The sequence below is a fragment of the Castor canadensis genome, chromosome 2 (assembly GCF_047511655.1).
Source record: "Castor canadensis chromosome 2, mCasCan1.hap1v2, whole genome shotgun sequence".
Classification (NCBI taxonomy): Eukaryota; Metazoa; Chordata; class Mammalia; order Rodentia; family Castoridae; genus Castor; species Castor canadensis.
Genome location: NC_133387.1, coordinates 90,287,335 through 90,307,985, shown reverse-complemented (window position 1 = coordinate 90,307,985; position 20,651 = coordinate 90,287,335). Strand labels below are relative to the sequence as shown.

At 36.2% G+C, this 20,651-nt stretch overlaps 1 protein-coding gene across 10 annotated transcripts in view; it reads left to right on the top strand.

Annotated features, from left to right (window-relative positions):
• The window catches only part of Pde1c (phosphodiesterase 1C), a 486,798-nt gene that overhangs the window by 443,245 nt on the left and 22,902 nt on the right, over window positions 1-20,651 (top strand). Inside the window, exons 19-20 of one of the 10 annotated variants that reach the window (XM_074065261.1) lie at window positions 8,959-9,011; window positions 11,651-18,562. The exons of 8 other annotated variants lie outside the window; for them this stretch is intronic. In XM_074065261.1, the coding sequence (XP_073921362.1) occupies window positions 8,959-9,011; window positions 11,651-11,716 (119 nt within the window). In that variant the 3' untranslated portion in view covers window positions 11,717-18,562. Of the gene's footprint in view, window positions 1-8,958; window positions 9,012-11,650; window positions 18,563-20,651 lie in introns of those variants that run through there. One more of the 10 variants, XM_074065267.1, reaches the window with a different exon arrangement.

Here is a 20,651-nt window from a genome sequence, read left to right as displayed (position 1 = left end):
AACAAAATAATATTAGTGTATTACTGGGTTTATTACATACACAAAAATAAAATGTACAGCTAAAATAGTATAACATCCAGAAGGAGAGAGAAGGAAATATACTATTGTAAGGTTTGAATATTACATATGAAGAGATATAATATCATTTAAACGGAGATGGAGATAAATTAACAGTTTATACTATAAGCTGTAAATTAATCACTAAAATAAAACAAAGATAACCATTGATTGGATAGCAATAGACTAATGGGAGCATAAAGTAATACAAAAGTAGGTAGTAAAAAGAGTAAGGAGTGAAAAAGAGCAGATGAAATAATTAAAAAACAAATATTGACAGTTTTAGTTGACTTAAAAGCTAAGTATGTTAGCTATCACATTAAATATAAATGGCCTATACATGTTTTCTCTCATATGTGGAAGATGGAGCTAAAAAACAAACATACACACAAAAACAAATATTATTACATACAAACTCATATGTAGAACATGTTTGTAACAGTGGAACTACTCTATGGAAATCAGGGAAGGAGAGAAGGGAAAGGAATGATAGAGCATCAACAATAATGTAATGAAAGATATTATCTGTGTAGGTAGAGGATGTAAGGATATGTTTTGAAAGCTATTAAAACATGGGGGGTGGGAAGTAAAGGGTAAGGGAGAACAATGGAAGTAGTTGAATGTACTCAAGTAAAGTAGATTCACATTGAGAAACCCCTCAGAACATCAACTTAAATATTAATATCAAAAGACAGGACTGTAAAATGGATACAGTGTGTGTTAGGGGGGTACTTCTAGGATTGGGGAGGGGGAGTGAAGCAGATTAAGGTGAGGGAATATGGTGGATGGACTTCATATATGAAATAGAACAAAGAAACCTCTTACAATTGCTTTAAGTGAGGCAGGGAGGGGTCCAAGGTGGAGAGATTGGGGAGAAGTGATCCATCCAATTTACAATATAAGCCTATTTGCAATAGCTGCAATGGATCCTGCCTGTAGATTGAATATATTCTAATAAAAAATTAAAATAAATAAATATAAATGGCCTAAATACCCCAATTAAAAGGCAGAGATTATCAGATCTTAATACCCAAGTTCATTTTGTCTCTATATAAAAAGTCATAAATAGCCTAATAATAAAAGGGTGGAAATTGGCAAACCATGCTAAAATTAATCATATAAAGTTTGAATGGCTGTATTATTATTCAACAAAGTAGATTTCAGAAAAGAACAGGATAAAGATGATTCAGAGATAAAGGAATTAACTTCATAATGATAAATTCATCTATTATCAAGAAATTTTAGCAATCTTTTACATTTATGCACCAAAATTCATGAATTGAATTGCAGAAAAACTTTTTAATCCACAATTTATTTGGGGACATTAATATCCTCATCTCAGTAATTGATAAAACAAGTAGATATAAAATCAGCTAAGAATACTTTAACAGCACTATCAATGAACTTTACCTAATTGTCATTTATTAAACACTCATTATTTTCAAGTAGAAATTTGATTTTTCTACTTTATTCCCGAGCAATCTGTCCAGGGGTTAATAATCTATTGATCACCATCATAGACATTTTCTGTTTTCTGTCTCATTAGTATTTTTATTTTATTTCATTATTTCTTTTCATCTGCTTGCTATTGTCTTTAATTTGACTTATTTTTCTAGATTTTAAAGATAAAAGTTAAGGTCATTATTTGAGTTTTGTTTTTCTTTTACATTTTAAGAATTTAATGCTGTAATTTCCCTCTAAGTACTGTTTTCTCAGCATGTGAAAATTTTTGATATGCTACATTTTTATTCACATGGAGCTCAAAGAACTTTCCAATTTCCATTTTAATGTCTACACTGACCTAGGGGTTATTTAGAAGTGTATGTTTGATTTCCAAATATTCAAATATGTTCTAGATATATTTAAAATGTCAGTTCTTCTCAGAATGAACTATAAACTCAAAATCTGCAATTAAAATTCCAGCATGCTCTTTTGGGTAAGAATTGAAAGGCTGATTCTGAAAATTATGTAGAAATGTAAAGCACCATGAACAGACATTGTAGATAAAAAGCCATCACCAAATCAAAGGTCACTGAGACTGTCATCTACAATATGTTCTAAGATTTTGCATTTTAAATGATCCATTCTGAGTTCATTTCAGTGAATAGTATAAAGTCTTTATATTTTTTTGCATGTGGATGTCCAGCTGTTCTAGCACCATTTGTTGCAAAGCCTGTCTTTTTCCATTGAATTGCCTTTGCTCCTTTGTCAAAGATCAGTTGATTATATTTGTATGGAAAAAAAGATGATTTTACATATGTACATTATATTTACCTAATAATTTTTAGCACCATACTTCACTATGGCTGACAAAACACAACTTTTTCAGCATATTTCCTCAATGAGGAAATAGTATTTTTAACAGCCATACTTCTTAAGGATTTCTTAAACTGTTCATGTACACTTGTTTAGGTTCTTAGTGTAGGGAAAATGGAGGAGGCATTGGAGCCAATATTCTTGTTAGTTTGCTTATTATTAACTAATTATTAACTAATTGTGATCAAAAGGTTTGCTGTGTAGATTAGGGGAATTTGTCTATGATTTGATCCTTCAAAAAGCTGATGATGTGTGGTATTGATTTTGTTACAGTGTTTTAAGAGTCACCTGAAAAAAACGAATGTAGTTTTCCTGTTTGTTTTGTTTTTTAATAGTACATTGCTAAAAAGTTAGTTTCAATGAATTACATGAGTATACTTAGAACGGATAACTCTGAGTTTGTTGTATGTAATTAAATTTGGAATGAATAACTTGGAGGCTGTTAGATATCTTTTGTTCTGTTGTAGTAGATTGGCCAAGTTATCATACAAACAATAGAAGAAGATATCTGAAGCTTTACACTTGACTTGTAGTTAACATTCATAGCATTCATATTTTTCATTAAAAAATATTTCGCAGTTGCCTCAAAGATGGGGCACCACAACCTACTCCTTAGTGGGCTCCTCGGTAGTGGTTGACATGTGGGGGCTGTACAAATGTGGAGGTGTGCCTTCTCCGCAGATTCCAGCAAAGTCAAACAGCAGAGTGTAGGCAGAACTAGGCACATGCATGTCTTTACAGAGATAGTTTTTTTTTATATTCTGAAAAACAGTAAATGTATTAGCACATTGCTGTTATTCAGGAGGCATGCACTTACCAGTTAGGAGGACTCTGAAACCATTGTCAGTTAGAGACACCTGTGTCCCAGTGTTCTCAAGTCAGGGAATCACATTCACTTCATTCTACTTCCAGATATTCCCCCATACTGCTCAGGACAATGTCCTTTGTCTGGCTTAATATCTCAGAATAAAGAACTGTTTTATTTCAGACCTCTTGAATCCTTCCTTATAGTTGACACCTCATTTCATTACCTAATTGTCCCAGTTTCTGCTATTTCTTCCCAAAGGGATTCTTGTTATCTCCAGTATCTCCTGTTGACTGTGCTTTGTAAATGCAGAACAATAGCAACATTGAACATATTACTCATTTTCGGTGCATTCATATTTTAATTAATCCTGTACACTCTAGATATGTGGACTTGATAGGCATTTTGTATCCATTTAATATGTTTCTAATTTCTGAAAGATGGTTGTCTTTCTAAGGAAATAGGATTTTAGTCAGAATTCTAATAAGTACACAATTCTTAGAGTATGGTGTTCAAATCATTTGAGTTCAAACTTGTATCCCAATCTATGTTACATAAAATACGTGTAAGACAATTTAATGAAAGATGTTGTCACATCTTGAAGAATTCTTGACATAGCAGTTTTGATTCCTCATTTTATTCTATGTGTAAAGATTGTCACATCTGGAAAACATGCATCCCTCATCTGTAAGCTCAGGATGTGTGTGATTACTAGAGAGAAAGGATTGCTGATTAGTAGGAAAGGCTCAGCACAATGACAGGACAAAAAGTTCCATATTGACAGTCAATGAAGAGTTGATTAGACTGCAGAAGATTTGTTGACATTGAAATGAATGCTTGTGACTAATGCATAGCTTTAACTGCCAATTTACTCATGGACAATTTGAAATAGATTCTCCATGTACAGTGGAATGCTCATGTCAACAGTCTAGTCAGTGGTTTCTTCCTTCTGAAGGAAAACCTATGTGGGAAATCAAATCATATCTGAAGTATATTGGTTAATTTTACCACTGCTGTGACCTGACAGAACAATGTAAAGGAGGAAAGATTTATTTTGGCTCTTGGTTTTAGAGATATTTAAAGGTCCATGGTCCTTTGCTCCCCTGATTCTGGACCCATGGTGAAAGAGACCATCATGGTGGCAGGATCATGTGGAGTAGGAAGCTGGTCATTTCATGATGTACAGGAAAAAGAAAGTGAGAATGGGACCAAGGGCCAGGTATAACCTTCAAAGGCAGGTCCCTTGTGGCCTACTTCCTGCAGTTAGAACCCATCTTCTCTAGTTTCCACCACATCCCAAAATAGTGCCACCAGATGGGACCAGGTATTCAACACATGAGCCTGTGGGGGACATTTCTCATTCAAACCTTAACATGAAGGTTTCCTGGAAAACTGAGGCTACCAGGATAGTCAGTTAATGAATTGTTACCTTAAGATATAATGTCCTGGTATCTGTCTCTACCATTGGTATGGACCTGCCAAGAAGAGTGGATGTAGTCATCTTGTGTGCCCTATGCCCTGACAGTGCAAGAGGTGTTCTTCTGGGCACCCCTTCTTCTAGTCTCCTTTAAGCCACATATTCATCCATGAGATATGTTGATGTTTTGGGGCATATTATTATTCTTGTTCACTTGTGGTCATCCTTGATTACTTTCCTGGGCCTTAATCTTCCTTAGTTGTTGTGCTGGTGGGGTACATTGTGGCACTTACAAAAGTTCTTACAATCTATCAAATATGTCATACTTGAATTCACCCCCTCCACCATTCTCCTTTATCTCCCTCTTTCCCCATTCCTAGAACAGTTTCAACAGGTATCATTTTTCCATTTACATACTTTGTCTTTAAGGTGGTTGTTCCCAAACTTTTTCATTCTCATTATACCCTTTTCCACCTTAGCTTACTGTAGTTTCATGACCTCTACAATCCCCTCCAAGGTGTGTCCAGAGCATGGATATTGTAAAATAGGTCAAGGATGGTGAAAAGTCTGGAACACTAGCTGTTGCCTCATCCCTTTCTCTCATATACAAGATAGTTCTGGCATAGTTTAAAAATTAAACCTTTATAACTTCAGTGCTTAACTGTTTTTCACAATGAGTGATTTTTCAGTACACTTTGCTGTTTCTTATGTTACTCAAAGCACCATCAGTTGATCTGAGACAGTTTCTGCAAATTTTTTAAACCAGTCCTTTGAACTTTGAACTTTTCTAATCTTAGAAGATAAAACTATTTCTTAGTTCTGGGAAAGTATCTCATTGTAACCTCTATGTGTTGATAGAATAAAAGTAGGCTTACTTCTTTAATGAAGTAATTGGCCTCAATATGAGAACCCAGCATTTTTATGAATTATTTTCCATGAGGATTAGAGGGACCAAATATCTAGAGTTCACTGTCTCCCAATTAAGTCATAACAATGTATTCTGACTAATATCCTTTTTCCTTTAGCCATTTGTCCATGAAAATACTTGTGACCTATTTATTTAACATACCCACAGTTGGTAAAAGGCTTGGTTTAATATGAAGATGCATGAAATATTTGCTTTTAAAAAATATTTCTAATCTTATTTTCTCAAATAGTTTAACAAGTATCTAAACCTTCACTCCAATGTCCCTGTCAAAGGGAAACAGCAAAAAGTCAATAAATGAAGGACAGAGTTGCAGTATTATTTTTAGGGGCCTTACTAACTAGATTCTAAGAGGTTCTGTTGCCTAAACATTTTTATTCATGTACTTCTGTGTATTTCTTATTTACTTTGGAATCTATGCTATAAGTTGGCCCCAAAATAAGTTATTTTGAGTTCAATGATTGCTGAAACCCAACATAATTGGTTGTTTGAATAAATTTTGTGGAAATCTATTCAAATAATCCATTTGTGGATGAGAAGTGGTCAGAAGGAGTGAACCTGAAAAAACTCCTTGTTCCTTTTTGCTGTGGACTTACCCTCTTGGGAACTGGGAAAAATACAACCCCCACCCCACTTACTCATGGCTCCAGCGGTGAGTCATGGTGAATCACAGCAGTTAACTCTTGATTACACACATCTATTTCAAATCAATGAATTTTAATACAATTTTGAGTTCAGTGAGCATCCCTGTGCTTTTCAAGGAGGGTATGACGTATATTCTGATGGATAAAGAGGGGAAAGGAGGCATGTGACTCCCATTATCTTACAGTTTCTGTGTTCTTGAAATTCATATCTGTAGTACCAAAATAGCAAATTGAATTATATACATACATGTATACATGCACGTATATACTGTGTGTCTCTGATGTGATGTAAAATTGGTGGGTAATACTAAGAAAAACCAATTCATGCTTTTTACCTAGCCGTTTAAATACCAGTCTCTTACCAAATAGCTGCATAGTTGAAATGTCACATGAAAGCATATTGTGCACTTTGTTAATGAAAAAATTAATCTCTTAAAACAATTTCCCTTGCAATTATTGGTATATAAATTTTTATTGTTTCACTCTATCTTATGGACATTTCATTACACTATTAATGTACCATTATTTTTTTTTAAGGAACCTGGCTTTACAAAGAGAATAAAAATTTTGGAGCTACTAGGGAAAAGCAATATTCCTTTTTATTTTAAGACCAATGTTCAGGATTATTAAAAACAAACTCTTGGTACTCGTTGAATAAATATTTACTTGTTTTCCCTCTAGAAAAATTATATTTTGCCAGGTTCTGTGCAAGTGTTTGGAGAAACAGAAGTAATAAATACATTTTACTGAAATAAACTATTGACTTTCTTAAAAGTCTTTAAAATAACAACTGCCTTTGAAATAAATAATGTACCAAAGCCAGGACCTAGGATTCTCTACATTGTTCATGTTCTTGTCTAGACAGCCACATGCTCAAAGAGCTATGTCAAAATGCAGTGTCCAGCTTCTCCTGTGTATTTATTCTTAGCATTCTCCACCAAAGAGCATTCTGATCTCCAAGTGATAACATCTGTGTTTCTATTAGCCTATCTAGTATACGCTATTTTTATTCTATACCCTGGAGCCAAAGTGAAAACATGAGAAAAGGCTTCTTTTTCTTTTTTTCACTCATTCTGAAGCATTTTGTGCTTTTCTTGACCAATAAAATTGAGAAAAGCATAAAGAACAATGAGACTATTTCTGGTCTAGAATCTAAGTCTCATGTAGTAGTTCTGGTAGGATTTTCATAGCCTTTATAGTCTTGGCTTCACAGATTTAGACTGAACAGAAATAATACTGTCTCTTTTAGACAGTGCTGAACACTGCGTCATGGATGACCTGTGGATGAGTCTATTTCCTCATCACCAGAGCAACTGCAGAAGTTGCCAGTGACTGGTTCTTACCTGCCTGGCAAGAGCGGGACAACCCTGAGCACTTAGAGAAACACTTTTGTTGTTTCCTTAGGCATTAATATACTAGGTTTTTAAAACATAGAGTGATAGCATGAAGATTCCTTAGGCACCATGAAGCAGAAGGGCAGAGACAGTTATTCACCTATTTTAAATTTGCAAAGAGGGAACAGAGATGAGAAAAAGAGAGAAAGCAGAAAAGGTAGAAGAGGAAAGTTTACCATCATCATTATTCTCAGTGGTAGCACAGACACAGATAGGTAAACAGTTAGGGCAAGGGTTGGTCCTAAGACTATCATCCTTTGTACTATTCTTATTCTCTGTGTTTAGATTAAATGGGTGCATTTTAGGAGAAGTTATTTTCCCATGACTTTTATCTATCTATCTATTGTCTACCTACCTACCTATCCATCCATCTATCTATCTGATCTGGCGATGCTAGAATAATAAATGATCAGAGTGTTCTGTTTTAACAATGCTGTAACATGGATATTTATGCATTGAAATTAATTTTGAATAGTCCTGATATGGGCTGGGGATGAAGCTCAGTGGCACACCACTTGCCTAGCATATTCAAGCCATGGGTTTGATCCCTAGAGCCATGAAAAAAAGAGAAAAAAGAATCATACTATAATTGTATCCTCTATTATTTGAGGCAGGAAACAAGCAAGTATACATTAAAACAGCCACTTATAATAGCTTCCATGGAGTAGAACAGTGAAATCCATGCCTGGGTAAAGTCTAGCAGCTATCTTTAAAATGATGTTTTCCTTAGTATTTGCTTTTTGTTAAAAATAAAACCAGGATCCATTCGTATGCCCCCAAACATCCTACGTGACATGTAAAATTGGGTTTAGTTTCACTAGGATTGTTTCTCTCTGTTTGTTTTTCTCTTTAGCATTGTACAACTTTCAGTTGCTTGCTGTATCACTTCATTATTTTTATAGAAAGTTGATTACATAGAGAGGAAGTTATAGTATTTTTCCTGGGATTTGAAAATCTGGGTTTGGATCTTGCTCTGTCCTTAGACAAGTCAACTAAATTCTTTGAATTTGGGCAATAGTTGAATCAGTCTATAAAAAACCCAAATTCAAGAAAAATGAAAAAGAAATATGTTTATAGTGTATTTTTAAGCTCCGTGCCAAATACTTCTGAAATCTGCCTCCTAATATTCCACTGACAGTGTGGCAACGGGCATTATGAGTGATAAACACATTAGTGTCATGTCAACATGAACTTTAGCCATTTCTTAAAAGCATCATCTTTAAGGTTGGATATATATGCAACATTTCTAGTTGCCTATAGAAGGAAGGGTGGAATGAATAAGGTCATATTGCTTGAAATCCATCTTCCATTTCTCTAAATGAAGTTGCTGAAACTTTATCACTCGTTCCTTAGAGTAAATACATTTCTGTGAATTCATATGCCATGTATTTACCCTCCAGGACTCAGAGCCACCACAAATGTTCCTTGTGAGAAATCTTTGGTCAAGGGGCAGGTAAGAGGATGACATTTTCCCAAATATTTCCATGAATTATCCCAAGATGAACTGAGTATCTATTTCAGCTCATCAATCACTCTTTAAAGAGTAGGTTAATTTAATGATTTTTTTTTTTTGTGGATTCCACAGAGCAACATAGATTTAGAATAAATGGAATTCAAAGCAGATATTGAAAAAAAGTTCTGCATCTCAGTTTACTGCAGAGCAGCCTCTTCCAGTTTTTGGTCAGGATCCTAGTTTACATATACTTTGTGGTCTTGCAGATGCAATTTCAGCTTAAATTGAAAATAAATACTCAAGCCCAAAACATAACAAATCACATATAGAATGTAAAATGAGCAGAGGATCAGGCCTGACTTACAAACCATGGCAAAGCTGCCTGTTCTTCTCTGGGAAATTAGTCCCCAAAAAAGCCATACCTAATGGGGCTTCTTTACAGAGCATATGGATTTTTTGAGATTTCATACCTTGTTATTGAATAAAATATAAAATCAAAGTATAGTATGATTTTCTTTTTAATTTTTATTTCATGTTGTGAAAGACAAAATCAGAAATTGGTTGGAGGGAAAATTTCTCATCATTGTACTTTTACCTATTCCATCCACCTCATGCTTATTCAACTCATTTCCTTTCAGTTGAAAAATAATTACTTGTCTAGTATAAGCTATGTGTCTGGCTTTGTTCTACATATAGAAGTGTTCTGAAAATTAGATGAGATGTTTTCTCTTATCTCGAGGAGTCTGCAGTATGGGGTGGAGCATTGTTCTTCAGCTAGCTCTGAAAGTTGGCACCTAGCTCAAATGCTTTGCAAGATTCTCAAACGTAAGTCCTTTAAGAAAGGATGTGTTTGGGAAGGTCAGGGTGATGACTGGGATCATAGACCCAGCTTCAGCACATTTGCCTCTTGTTCCTTCACTGTCAGCTGTATTTAATAACAATGAACACATGCACAGTTTTAGCACACAAGCTTCCTTTATTTGCCCCTTCCTTCTGCCCTTTGACCCAAAGGTAAAGAAAGAGACTAGTGATCCATAGCCAGAGGGAAAACCTCACTGTCTCAACCATAAGCAATGATTACAGAGGGAAGAAGTACCCTTCCCTATGGTGCTTGGATTTCACTAAGTTCCTGGATGGACCTCTTTCCATCTCGGGGACCCACCAGTCTGGACATGAACCACTGCTAACCCAGGCTGCCTTGAAGAGCAATTGCCTCCCTGTCCTTGTTGGCTGATTGGAACTTTCTGGGTTTAATTGTGACTCTTTCAGCTAAACCCAGCTACCTGTCCTTAGCTTCCTTCCAACCAATGGGTCTGTATTTTAAAAATCAAACTTAACCGTATGTAGTCGTCATTAAAAAAAAAAAAACAACAAAAACTGGGAAGTCTCATTACATGTGATCTTAAGCTGATAAAGACAGGATCAAGGGAGGAGACCTGTCTTGCTCTCCTGTGGACCAAACTGTGCATTTACATAAAAAATGATTAGAAAATGCCTAAACCTTAATTTGGGCTTTTGTTTCATCTCCTTTCCTCACTGGCAAGTTGTTAGTGCTATTATCAGAGGAGAGTGATTGGTTAGAAGCTTTTCTTTTCTGTATTATTTCCCAAATAGGTGAAGGTGCTAATGGAGGGTAAACAACAAAACATCAAAACACATGAATAAAGAAAGACGAACAGCAGGAGGCCTGGACCAATGGCCCCTGGAAAACTGGGAATTCACTATAATTACAATAGATCAGAGGGATTCTTCTATCTCCCAACTAGTTTTCTGCCTAATTTCAGCTAATGGGAAACTTTTCCTTATCCTGAAATGACCTAGAACATCTCTATTGATGGTGATGTTACCCTTCTTAAAAGTCTAAACCACTGTACTGCTATCTCTTTGGAGTCTTGTACAGAAGGGAACTTTTGACATAAGCCACAGTGGTTTTCAGGGCATGTGAAACTAATGGAAACCAGGATATACTGGGCTTTTTTCTTTCGTTCTTGTTTTAAATTCTGTTTAAGACCATTGAGGTTACATGGCATAAAGTATGCCAAGTGAAAGAAATCAAATACTGTCTCTTCCCATTAACTTTGTCTTGTTTCCATCTTTGTCTTCTTCCTCTATTCCTCACTCTGGGTCCAGTGGAGAATTCAAGTGATTTTTCCATCTGCATAATGATTTTGGGTAGAACATGTCTTGTTTTAAATGTCCTTGGGGAGCTTCTGTGGGTGGGTCAAAAATTCTGGGGGAATGGAACACTGGAACTGTTTTTGCAAGGAAACAGTTGGGATTAGATGAATTTGATTTCTTCCAATCCCACTGGCCACTGAGGTAAATGACTAGACTGGCAGACATTGTCATCTTGATCACAAAGTAAAAAGATTTCATATCCATAGAACATGAACCAAGTGTTTCAAAATGTAGTTTAAACCAAGTATTACATTTTCAAATGTACCAGTATTTAAAATTCTCCACTGAGGTTTTTTTCTTATGGACAGAACAAATTATATTACAAAGACAGCCATGAACAATCTTGAAATGTTTAATTGCTCCCTCATTTTTTGTCCCCTAGACTTTTTTCTAACACCTGGAGGGTGGAGGGCGGGGAAAGGCAGCATTGACACTTTTCTTTTTCTTTTTCTTTTTTTCAGATTCAGAAGAGTAGAAAAGACCTCAAATACACTAAAAGAGGCTGCCAATGTCTTGCATCATTTTAGCTGAGCTTCTTCATTCTCCTTCTTCTCCTTCTTCCACAGAGACCCATATCTGGGGAAGGTGTACAACTTTCAAAAACAAGCCCCCTCCCCAAACTCGGCCTTCTCTCATGCCATTTCCTCCGAAGGAATGACTTTTTGGGGGTTGGTCTGAGGTCTTAGAATTCTGGGGGATTTTTTTCCCCTGAACAAATAAAACCACTTGAATTTTTTTTTTGGCACAAACAGAAACAAAACATGAAGGGACTTTCTCAAAATCCTTTGCTAGTCATCTGGCTTTCACAGCACCTGTCTGGCCTGATGAGAAGGACATCCTGGATATGCTGGGAGAGACCTGAAAAAAGCCACACACACAGTAATTGCCATTTTATTAGTCAATGTTTTACTTTAAATGTTGCTATTTTTGCCCTGGCTACTGATGGTGGATACAGCCATGCTGGCCTTTATTTATTACAGCTAAAATGATGAATCCAATCTCTGGAATATTCATTTTCTCCAATTTCCTTTCAAACTTATAAATTGTTCTTATGCTTTTTTTCTAATTGTATAATATGAAATTCCATTTGATTTTTAAAAGGAGATTATCTTCTGGGGATCTGTATTTGATGTTTAATTTATTTTATTTGTGCATTCATGAATGTAAACCCAAATGTGTCAGCTGATAACCATACCATTAGGTGGAAACCCCATTGTTTTCATTGGGTAGCATCTGTAAATAGGGGCCACAGAGATTTTCACCACTGGCTGGTCCTCTTCTTTTGGATATCACCACTCTTTTAATTTTTTATTCAGGGAAGTAACAAGGGAACTAGTACCAGGGAATACAGACCAGATAATTGTTTTCATCTTAGCGAGTCTTTTAAAATACCAGCTAGGAGGTGATTAATTGCATGAATAGAAAAAAAAAATAGTAGATTTCACAGGGAAAGGGAGTAACAATACAGCCCCCAAAGCCAAATTAAAAGTGGCATCCAATCGAGTGCAAAAAAAAAAAGTACACTTTTATGGATCTCAGTGATTATGACTTGGATAAAAGTGATTTTTACAATGTGGCTTGAGGGTCACAAAGAAAACTTGAGGCCTTCCCAAGAGTAAATCAGGATTAGGAATAGCACGAGAATGAGTTAGGTGAGCTCCTCACTGCACATTAATTTCCACATTAAAAACACATAAACAGATACTTTAAAACCTCTTCATCACTAAGGCAAAAGATTGGTATTTCTCCAGACAGAAAGAAGACCAGATGTAGTCTACAAAGTCATGGGGCTCACTGAACTATTCCTCAACAGGAAGATCTGAAGAACTTTGTTGCATAGAATGCACAGTACACTACCGTACTGATGTTGCACAGCTATCTTCTGTTGATTATTCATTTGGTCACCTAATAACACTCATATTTTTCTGCTGCTCTCACTGCTTTCCTAAGAGTGACCACAATAAATAATATGATCACAGATTCAAATGAATTCAGGAGCCTAGCAGATCAAGTATATGAATAAAACAAGCCATGTAATATCTCAATTCTTATGCTACATGGCACTTTATAATGGAACTGGTCATCAGGACACAATAGGGAAGAGTCACAATTATGAAGAATCGGTGAGGGAGGGAGTTGAATGCAGGCAGCAGCCTATAGTCAGCTGCTAGATTTCTGTTCTGTATGAATGGGGGCCCCCGGTCCATAGGATTTTATGTAAATCCTCTCCAGAGTTTTACATATTGGCAACTAACTCAGAAATTTACACGGTGCCAAATATAGCGTGTCTATGAGCTGTATACAATCCATGTGACATCAGTTTGTAAACTAGGTTCCTAAAGGTGATATGATTTTGTACTGCAATTAAATCCAACCAAGTGTGTGTCAGTTATTGATCTTGGAACCTAGAACTTTTACCTCATTTCTATTCTGTATTTTTGTATTTGAAGCTTTTTGGCTAGTCAAAGTAGAATATCTACAGCTTCCATTTTGTAATTTAGCAAGCAACATATTTTCAAGCAATTGAAAATGAAACAGGAATATAGCCATTTTCCAGCACCAATAAAAACAGAAAAGTTTTTCATTTGCTTTAAGTCATTAGTTAGCTGAAAAAGAATGGGGGAATAATTTAATACCATACAGAACTTCACCTAAAATGTTCAGTGAGAAAAAACAAAAGCTCTGTATACCTCACTGTTAATTTTAAATGTCTTAAAAGTGTTTTGAAGGCACGTTGAGCCTAAATTTAAAGCCATCTGTTTAAAACAACAAAAAATAATGTGTTATTATGCTATGAATTGGTACTCGACCTGATAAAACATTAAAATAATTGTCCTGAGTAAGTATTGAATGGAAGGACAGTGTTTCTAAAGCCATCACTCATTTCCTATCATCTTTAATTCTCTTGAAGCAGCTTCCTCCAACTTGAAGAGTGATATGGGACAAACATTATTCCATTCACTAATTAGGGCATCTTGCTCTGTCTTTCACACACACAAAGCAAAGGATTACATACCTGGGTTAAAATGACCAGTGGGTAAGACAACAGTGGAGCCATCCCTCACTAAGAAACCACAGACTCCATACATTCCTGTCTAGAACATGACAAATGCAATTAGCTCTTGAGTGTAGGTCCCTATATCACTGCATCTAAGTTGTATTATGATTTGGTGGCATAATGACTCATTCTTACAGAAATCTGTTTTACTTTTTATACATGCCTACCTTTCCTAGACTATGACCCTTAATAGCTTTTTCTAACCACTTAATTCAAATGGACTTCCTTCCACTGTACATATCATATTGTAGCTTTTTTTATTTTTGGCTATACCAGGATTTGAACTCAGGGCTTTGCTTTGCTAGACAGGTGCTCTATCACTTGAGCCACTCCTCCAGCCCTTTTTGCTCTGGTTATTTTGGAGATAGGGTCTTGCTTTTTGCCCAGACTGGTCTAGATTGTGATCCTCCTATTTTAGGCTTCCCGCAGTTACTGGAATGACAGGTACATGCCACCACACCCAGCTTTTTCTTCCATTGAGATGAGGTCTCACAAACTTTTTTTTTAACCCAGGCTGGCCTAGAACCTGGGTTAAATCTCAGCCTCCCATGTAGCTGGGATGACAGGTGCATGCCACAGTGCCCAAAAATTGGTTAATATGGGGTCTTGTAAACTGTTTGCCCTGGCTTACCTTGAACAGTGATCCTTTCAACCTCAGCCTCCGAAATAACTAGGATTACAGATGTGAGCCACTGGCACTTGTATCTTAAAAAAAAAAAAAACTGTTGGAAACATCGGAGAGAATCCTGTTATGGAACTGATACATGTAAACAATGAAACAATCCTGAACATTCTGAAAGCCAAAGAATAACCTAGTGCACAAATTCATTTCATTTGCAGAATTTAAGACATTATATCATATTTTCCACCTGGAACACTGTATTTAGTAAATATAAAAGAGAAAAGTAGAGACCAATGTTATGGACTATGACAGAGAAAGCAGTCAAAGAGATGAAGACCAGTTTTGTTCTCCACACTTTAGAAGTAAGATACTAGTCTTTAACTCTCACTGTCTTGTGGATCACTTTTCTTTGGGTAAATTAATAGACAGATTGATGGGCAGGTAGACAGATAGAATATGTGATCTACTTTCTTCTAGCCTTTCTTAACATCTGAGCAGAGACTTGGACAATAGAAATTACTTTGAAACATTCCCTTATGCAATTTGGGAGTAAACAAAAGAAAAAAAGCACAAAATTTTTTTCTCAGAATGAGGTAGAGAAGATTCTGAGATTGGAAGCCTATATTTGTACAATTGTATCCCAAATAAAAGGGATTTGGGGACTTGGGCAACTTTTTTTTGGTCCAACTGGAGGCTTTGCTCTCTAGGTTCTGAGATGTCCACAAATGTCACAGAAGCTGCAGTCCTAGCCAATTACAGTATCTGGCACCCAGTGAGAATCCAGAAAACACATTCCTCCTATGAATGCAAAAAAAATGCAAATTTACCTGAAAATGCATTTCTCAGATCCTTTATAAGGAGCACATCACATTCATGAAGATTGTGTTCTAAGTATTCAGACACACCCTTGTCACACACAAAGCTTATCATAAGAGATGGGGAACAGCAGGTAATTTGGGAGAAGTGATCAGAGCCAAATTCATGGAAAATAATTTTAAATTTTACTATGGCCTTTTAATTTAAGAAAAAAAACCATGGCATCAAAACAATTTATCTTAGAATTCTTTACGAAAAGGGATGATGACACAATCTTGTGAACTATCAGTGAATTGTTTTAGAATCTAAGTTGGAACTTTTAAAACCAAAACAGACTCTGGGAACAAATCAGAAATTCTGTATGCGCAGCAGAAGACATCATGGCACCGAGTTGCCCCACCAGTGTTACCAAGGGCATAGCGCAGAGCCACAGCAAAACTGGTTGTTACAGAACATCTTGTTGCAATAATGATGTTATATTGAATCTTATTCTTGAATAAATGGAAAGTAATGCTCGTAATTCATCAACAGTGATTCATGATTAAAGGCCTCATTATCACAGGGAAAATGAACTTCATGAAAAAATTGTAACAAACAGCAACAGTATTCCTCTTGATTGGGAATCAAGGCCAGCTCTCAGTTCTTAAGGTTTCCTGACCTCAAAGACACTGACGGGTGCTGACGTGACACTAGGGTTGGAATGGAACCAATGCCATCTATGTTATTAGAAAGGATTTATCCGATCAGTGAATATGGGTCTGGGGAGGTTAGAAAAACAGGATGTAGGCTTCTGGAGGTTCTCACTGGATGTTTGTAGAAGACTCCAGGGAATTTCTTTGCTGAAAGAGTTTTTTGTTTTTACATTAAACAAAGCTGGAGGGCAATGGGAGATCTGGACTAAAAGGTTTGTGAAAGTCAAATTTAAAAATTATTAGTTCCTTATTATTTTCTTAAATGACACCCCCATCCTATCCATTTTTCTTTAAAATATTGGCAGATGTATTTAAGATGAATTCATATTCATTCTGGCTTCTGTCCCTTAATGAAAGTAGATTAATACAGGCAACAGCAGACTTCACTAAATGAACTTGGATAAGCCTAGATCACCATTGCAGAGCCAAGAGAAGCAGGGGTGATGTGTGAGCCCTTTCTACTCACTCGGGGCATATTTACTCAGTTTCCCCAGAGGACATCTTGCCACATCCTAGGGTAAATACTGACCATAGTCAGGCCAGTCAGGGCCCATCTGTTTTGGTTTGGTCAGCTTTTGCCAGAGCTCATGAATCCCCCCTCCGCCATGCATCTTCATAGGAATTGACTTCTGTACCAGCATTTCTCAGCTAGTTGATAGTGCAGAACTACATTTAAAATAAAGCCCATTAAAAGACAAACACCTGCAGAGTGGAGTGGGTTTTAAATAGGCTGATCAGGATGTTAATTCGTATTATCCTCCCTGCTCTGTGGTAACCCATCTTGGGGTCGGGGTTGTTTACTATTTTCCTCATCTTTGAGTAGGTATATATGTAAGGGTACAGAAATATGATCACACACCAATATACATATATGTATAGTAAAAGTATACAGCCATAGACATTGTCCAGTAACTGATTCTAGAGGTAGAAATATAGAGTATACTTTTTCCTTTTTTTCTTGCTGTGATATTTTTATACAATTTTGTATGCTATAAAAATTTTAAAAATATATTTGCAATTTTCATTTGTAGTGCTTGTTTAGGTTTTTATCTGCTTTTGTAGCCACTGTACAGCCAGATTCTCCCCCATCCCTCATCTGAATTAAGTATCCTGTGCCCGTTTCATCCCCTTCCCGTCTTCTTTCATTTTTCTACTTTTCACACATTCCTTCATTTACCTCTGTCCAGATAAACCATTCAGCTTGCAATATCATTTTAGCACACAGAAACACAATATAATGGGAAAAACTAAAGAACCATGTTCCAATATAAGCCACATGAGGAAGTGCTTTGACAAAGGCAGCGAAGAGAGAATAGATTTGTGAAAAGAACCAACAAAAAGAAAAAAAAGGAAATCCTTAGACAAGGTCAGTTACTCAAAGCAAGGTGAGTCGCTTTGAGCTAATTTAATGTTGTTACTGTCTTCTCTTGCTGTAGAGCACAATTTTCAATGTCACAGGGTTTACTTCAGATGCTATGCCCTCACTATGGGTCTGTAGATGACTATCTCCTAGCTTACTGGCCCAGTGTGAATGGAAAACCCAGATCATCTCAGCCTTAGATTTTGCTGTGGTTGAAATCCATACAGCTGGATCTGTGGGAAATGTCTGAACCAATACTCAGAATGTTTAGCAAGTCTCCAAAGAGAGGCAGGCAGAACCAAAATTCCAAACTTCTACCCAGATCATGTTGAATAAAGAGTTCTTTGGAGGAATAAGGAAAGGATTTCTGGATACAGCTGCAAATGTTCTTTCAAAAGGGAAGGTGGAAATGAGCTCATCTTTATTTTATGGCCGTGATGTTCTGTATTTCTGTGGTGTATCATATGCTTCCCATAGACAAAATCTAGGCTGCGGTTTGTGTTTGTATATCCTAGGGCAAGAGAATGTCCTTCATTCTGAAGAGATGTGTTCTGTTCCCTGTGATGCTGCTTTGTACTAAACAACCTGTTCAAATGCCACCATATCACGTCTCCAAATGCAAAATCAAATCACAGGGATTTACTTAAAAGAGAGCAGGCTAAGCTGCTCTCAAAAAAATTAAAGATGTGTTTATTGTAAATCTTTATTGCATAAATGAGCCTGACTGTATAATTTTCCCTCAGCAGCTAGTGATGAATGAGTACTTGTATGTTCTTCTGATTACCAAATAAAAACAATGAGTTAACCTCTAAATTGGAATTTGAAAAATGAAAAGGCTGGGTTTTTTTTCTTTCTTTTAATGTTTGTTAAAAGTTGTTCATGATGTATTCCCAGATGTGGGGCATCCAAAAGTCACTCTACCATATGTCTCTTTCATAGTTCTGGAGACACTACATAATACCCAGGTACTAAGTACTTTTGCATATGTTCTGGTAGATATTCAGAGTGTGACATATCTTTATTTTAACTGAGAGATGAGTTATAAGAACTTCTTCCAAGGCATAAGAAGCCTCAGTATTCATGGGAGTAGGCTGATTTCCATGTTATTTTTCATCAGAATACAATGATATTGTGGTTTTACAGCCCTGTGATGCTAGCTTTTGAATTCTAACCATTTTTCTTTCTCCCTTTCTTGAAAGGACTGTAATTAGAAATACTTTCCTGCTCTTCAGGAGTCTAACTAGCAAATAGCCATTACCTCTCTGTGTACGGATACAAGTGGTTTACATACTGTAGGGAATTTAGCCTACTTCCTTCAAATCAACCACTAAGAGGGCACCCCCTAATGGTCATTAGTTGACTTACACAAGTACCTCTCCCTCATAGACTGCCTCTGCATATTATTCTTGCCATAGTAACTCTGTTGGGTTATTATGCATTTTAAAAAATATAGCCTTTCATAGTCCACCTCTACCCTGTGAGATGTGATTGTATTACAACAACATTGGTGTTGTCAGACCATGAATAAGAACTTAAAATTACTTGTAATACATCTTCCAACAATTAGTCAGTGCTTTACCGTATTTCCTTATGGTCTTTTACTATGAAGTGTTTACAAAGTTAAAGCCATATAGTGTACTTAATTTTACATTATGGTTCATTCAGATTGGATTGTAAGTATTTTTCTGTTTCTTAAAAATATTCTCATTAATATAATTTCAATAGCAACAAAATACAGTGTTTACTTCTGAAGCAGTAGCACTATTTATTAACCTCTCTACTGTGGCTTTAATTTTAGTTTTTGCATTTTAAGTTAACATAGAAATGAAGCTCTTTGTATATTTGACTTTGTCATATTTTAGAATATCTCCACTGGACAGATTTCTAGGTGTATAATTACTGGGTCAAAGGTTGTGAACAGTTTGATGAGTGCCTGATTCCAAAACACATTCACATGTTAAAGCAGCCATAGTTAAGTAGCATGTCTGAATAACTCTTATGTTTTTGATCATTGTTCATTGTGATGAACAGACATAATCAAGTCACACGAAAGCAAGCATAATAATGATAGTGTTGTATTGCGGAGAAAATTATTTAACACTGTGAATGGGCAGAATTAATTCATATACTTTTGGAAGACAACTGTTAGGGAGGTGTGGGTGGTTTGAAGTCCTCCAAACTCTCAGTGATTCCTCAGCCCAAAGCAGAACTTGGTCTTCTCTTGATACTCTTTCTTTAAGACTGTAAAGGAGCAAAATTGGTTATTTGTTCTGAAACTTTGACTCATTGCCTTCGGCAATAGCTCAAATGGAGCATCAAAATGCTGTCAGATAGACATAGCAATAACGTTCAGGTGTTTGTGGGTATCATGAAGTCAGGCATCTGCAACATGCTGAAAGAAAGTGATTAAAATGCTCATTGTGTTGACACATAAATTCCTACCATGCTCTTTCAACATCTTCTGCTGCCTGTGGGATCTGGTTGTTTTATAACAACATTGCTATTGTCAGACCATTCGTAATGATGACGTTCGGTCTCAAAGAACTCTTAAGTCACCATTACCCAGCAGGTTTGGGCTTGGCCAGGCTAATCCTATTTTGCATAAAGGAAATGATTTGCTTAGGTTAAGCCACAAGTCACTGGGGCTTAGCACTAACCTCAGGCTGTCTTGAGTCTTAGGTGTATGTGCTCACCCTGAGGCAGGTAGCCTTGGTTGTCACATCCAACACTGTTCTATTTCCAGACTCCTGATGAATTGGATTCATTGCCTTTTAGCAGAACCATCCAAGGTCATTAATTTGAAATATCTGAAAGCTATTCCTTTGTCAAAAGATAGCTCGAATCAAAGAAGCTGCTGTGATGACATTTTTGCCCAGAGCTGAATGATTACATTATTTACTCTTTTAACATTCAC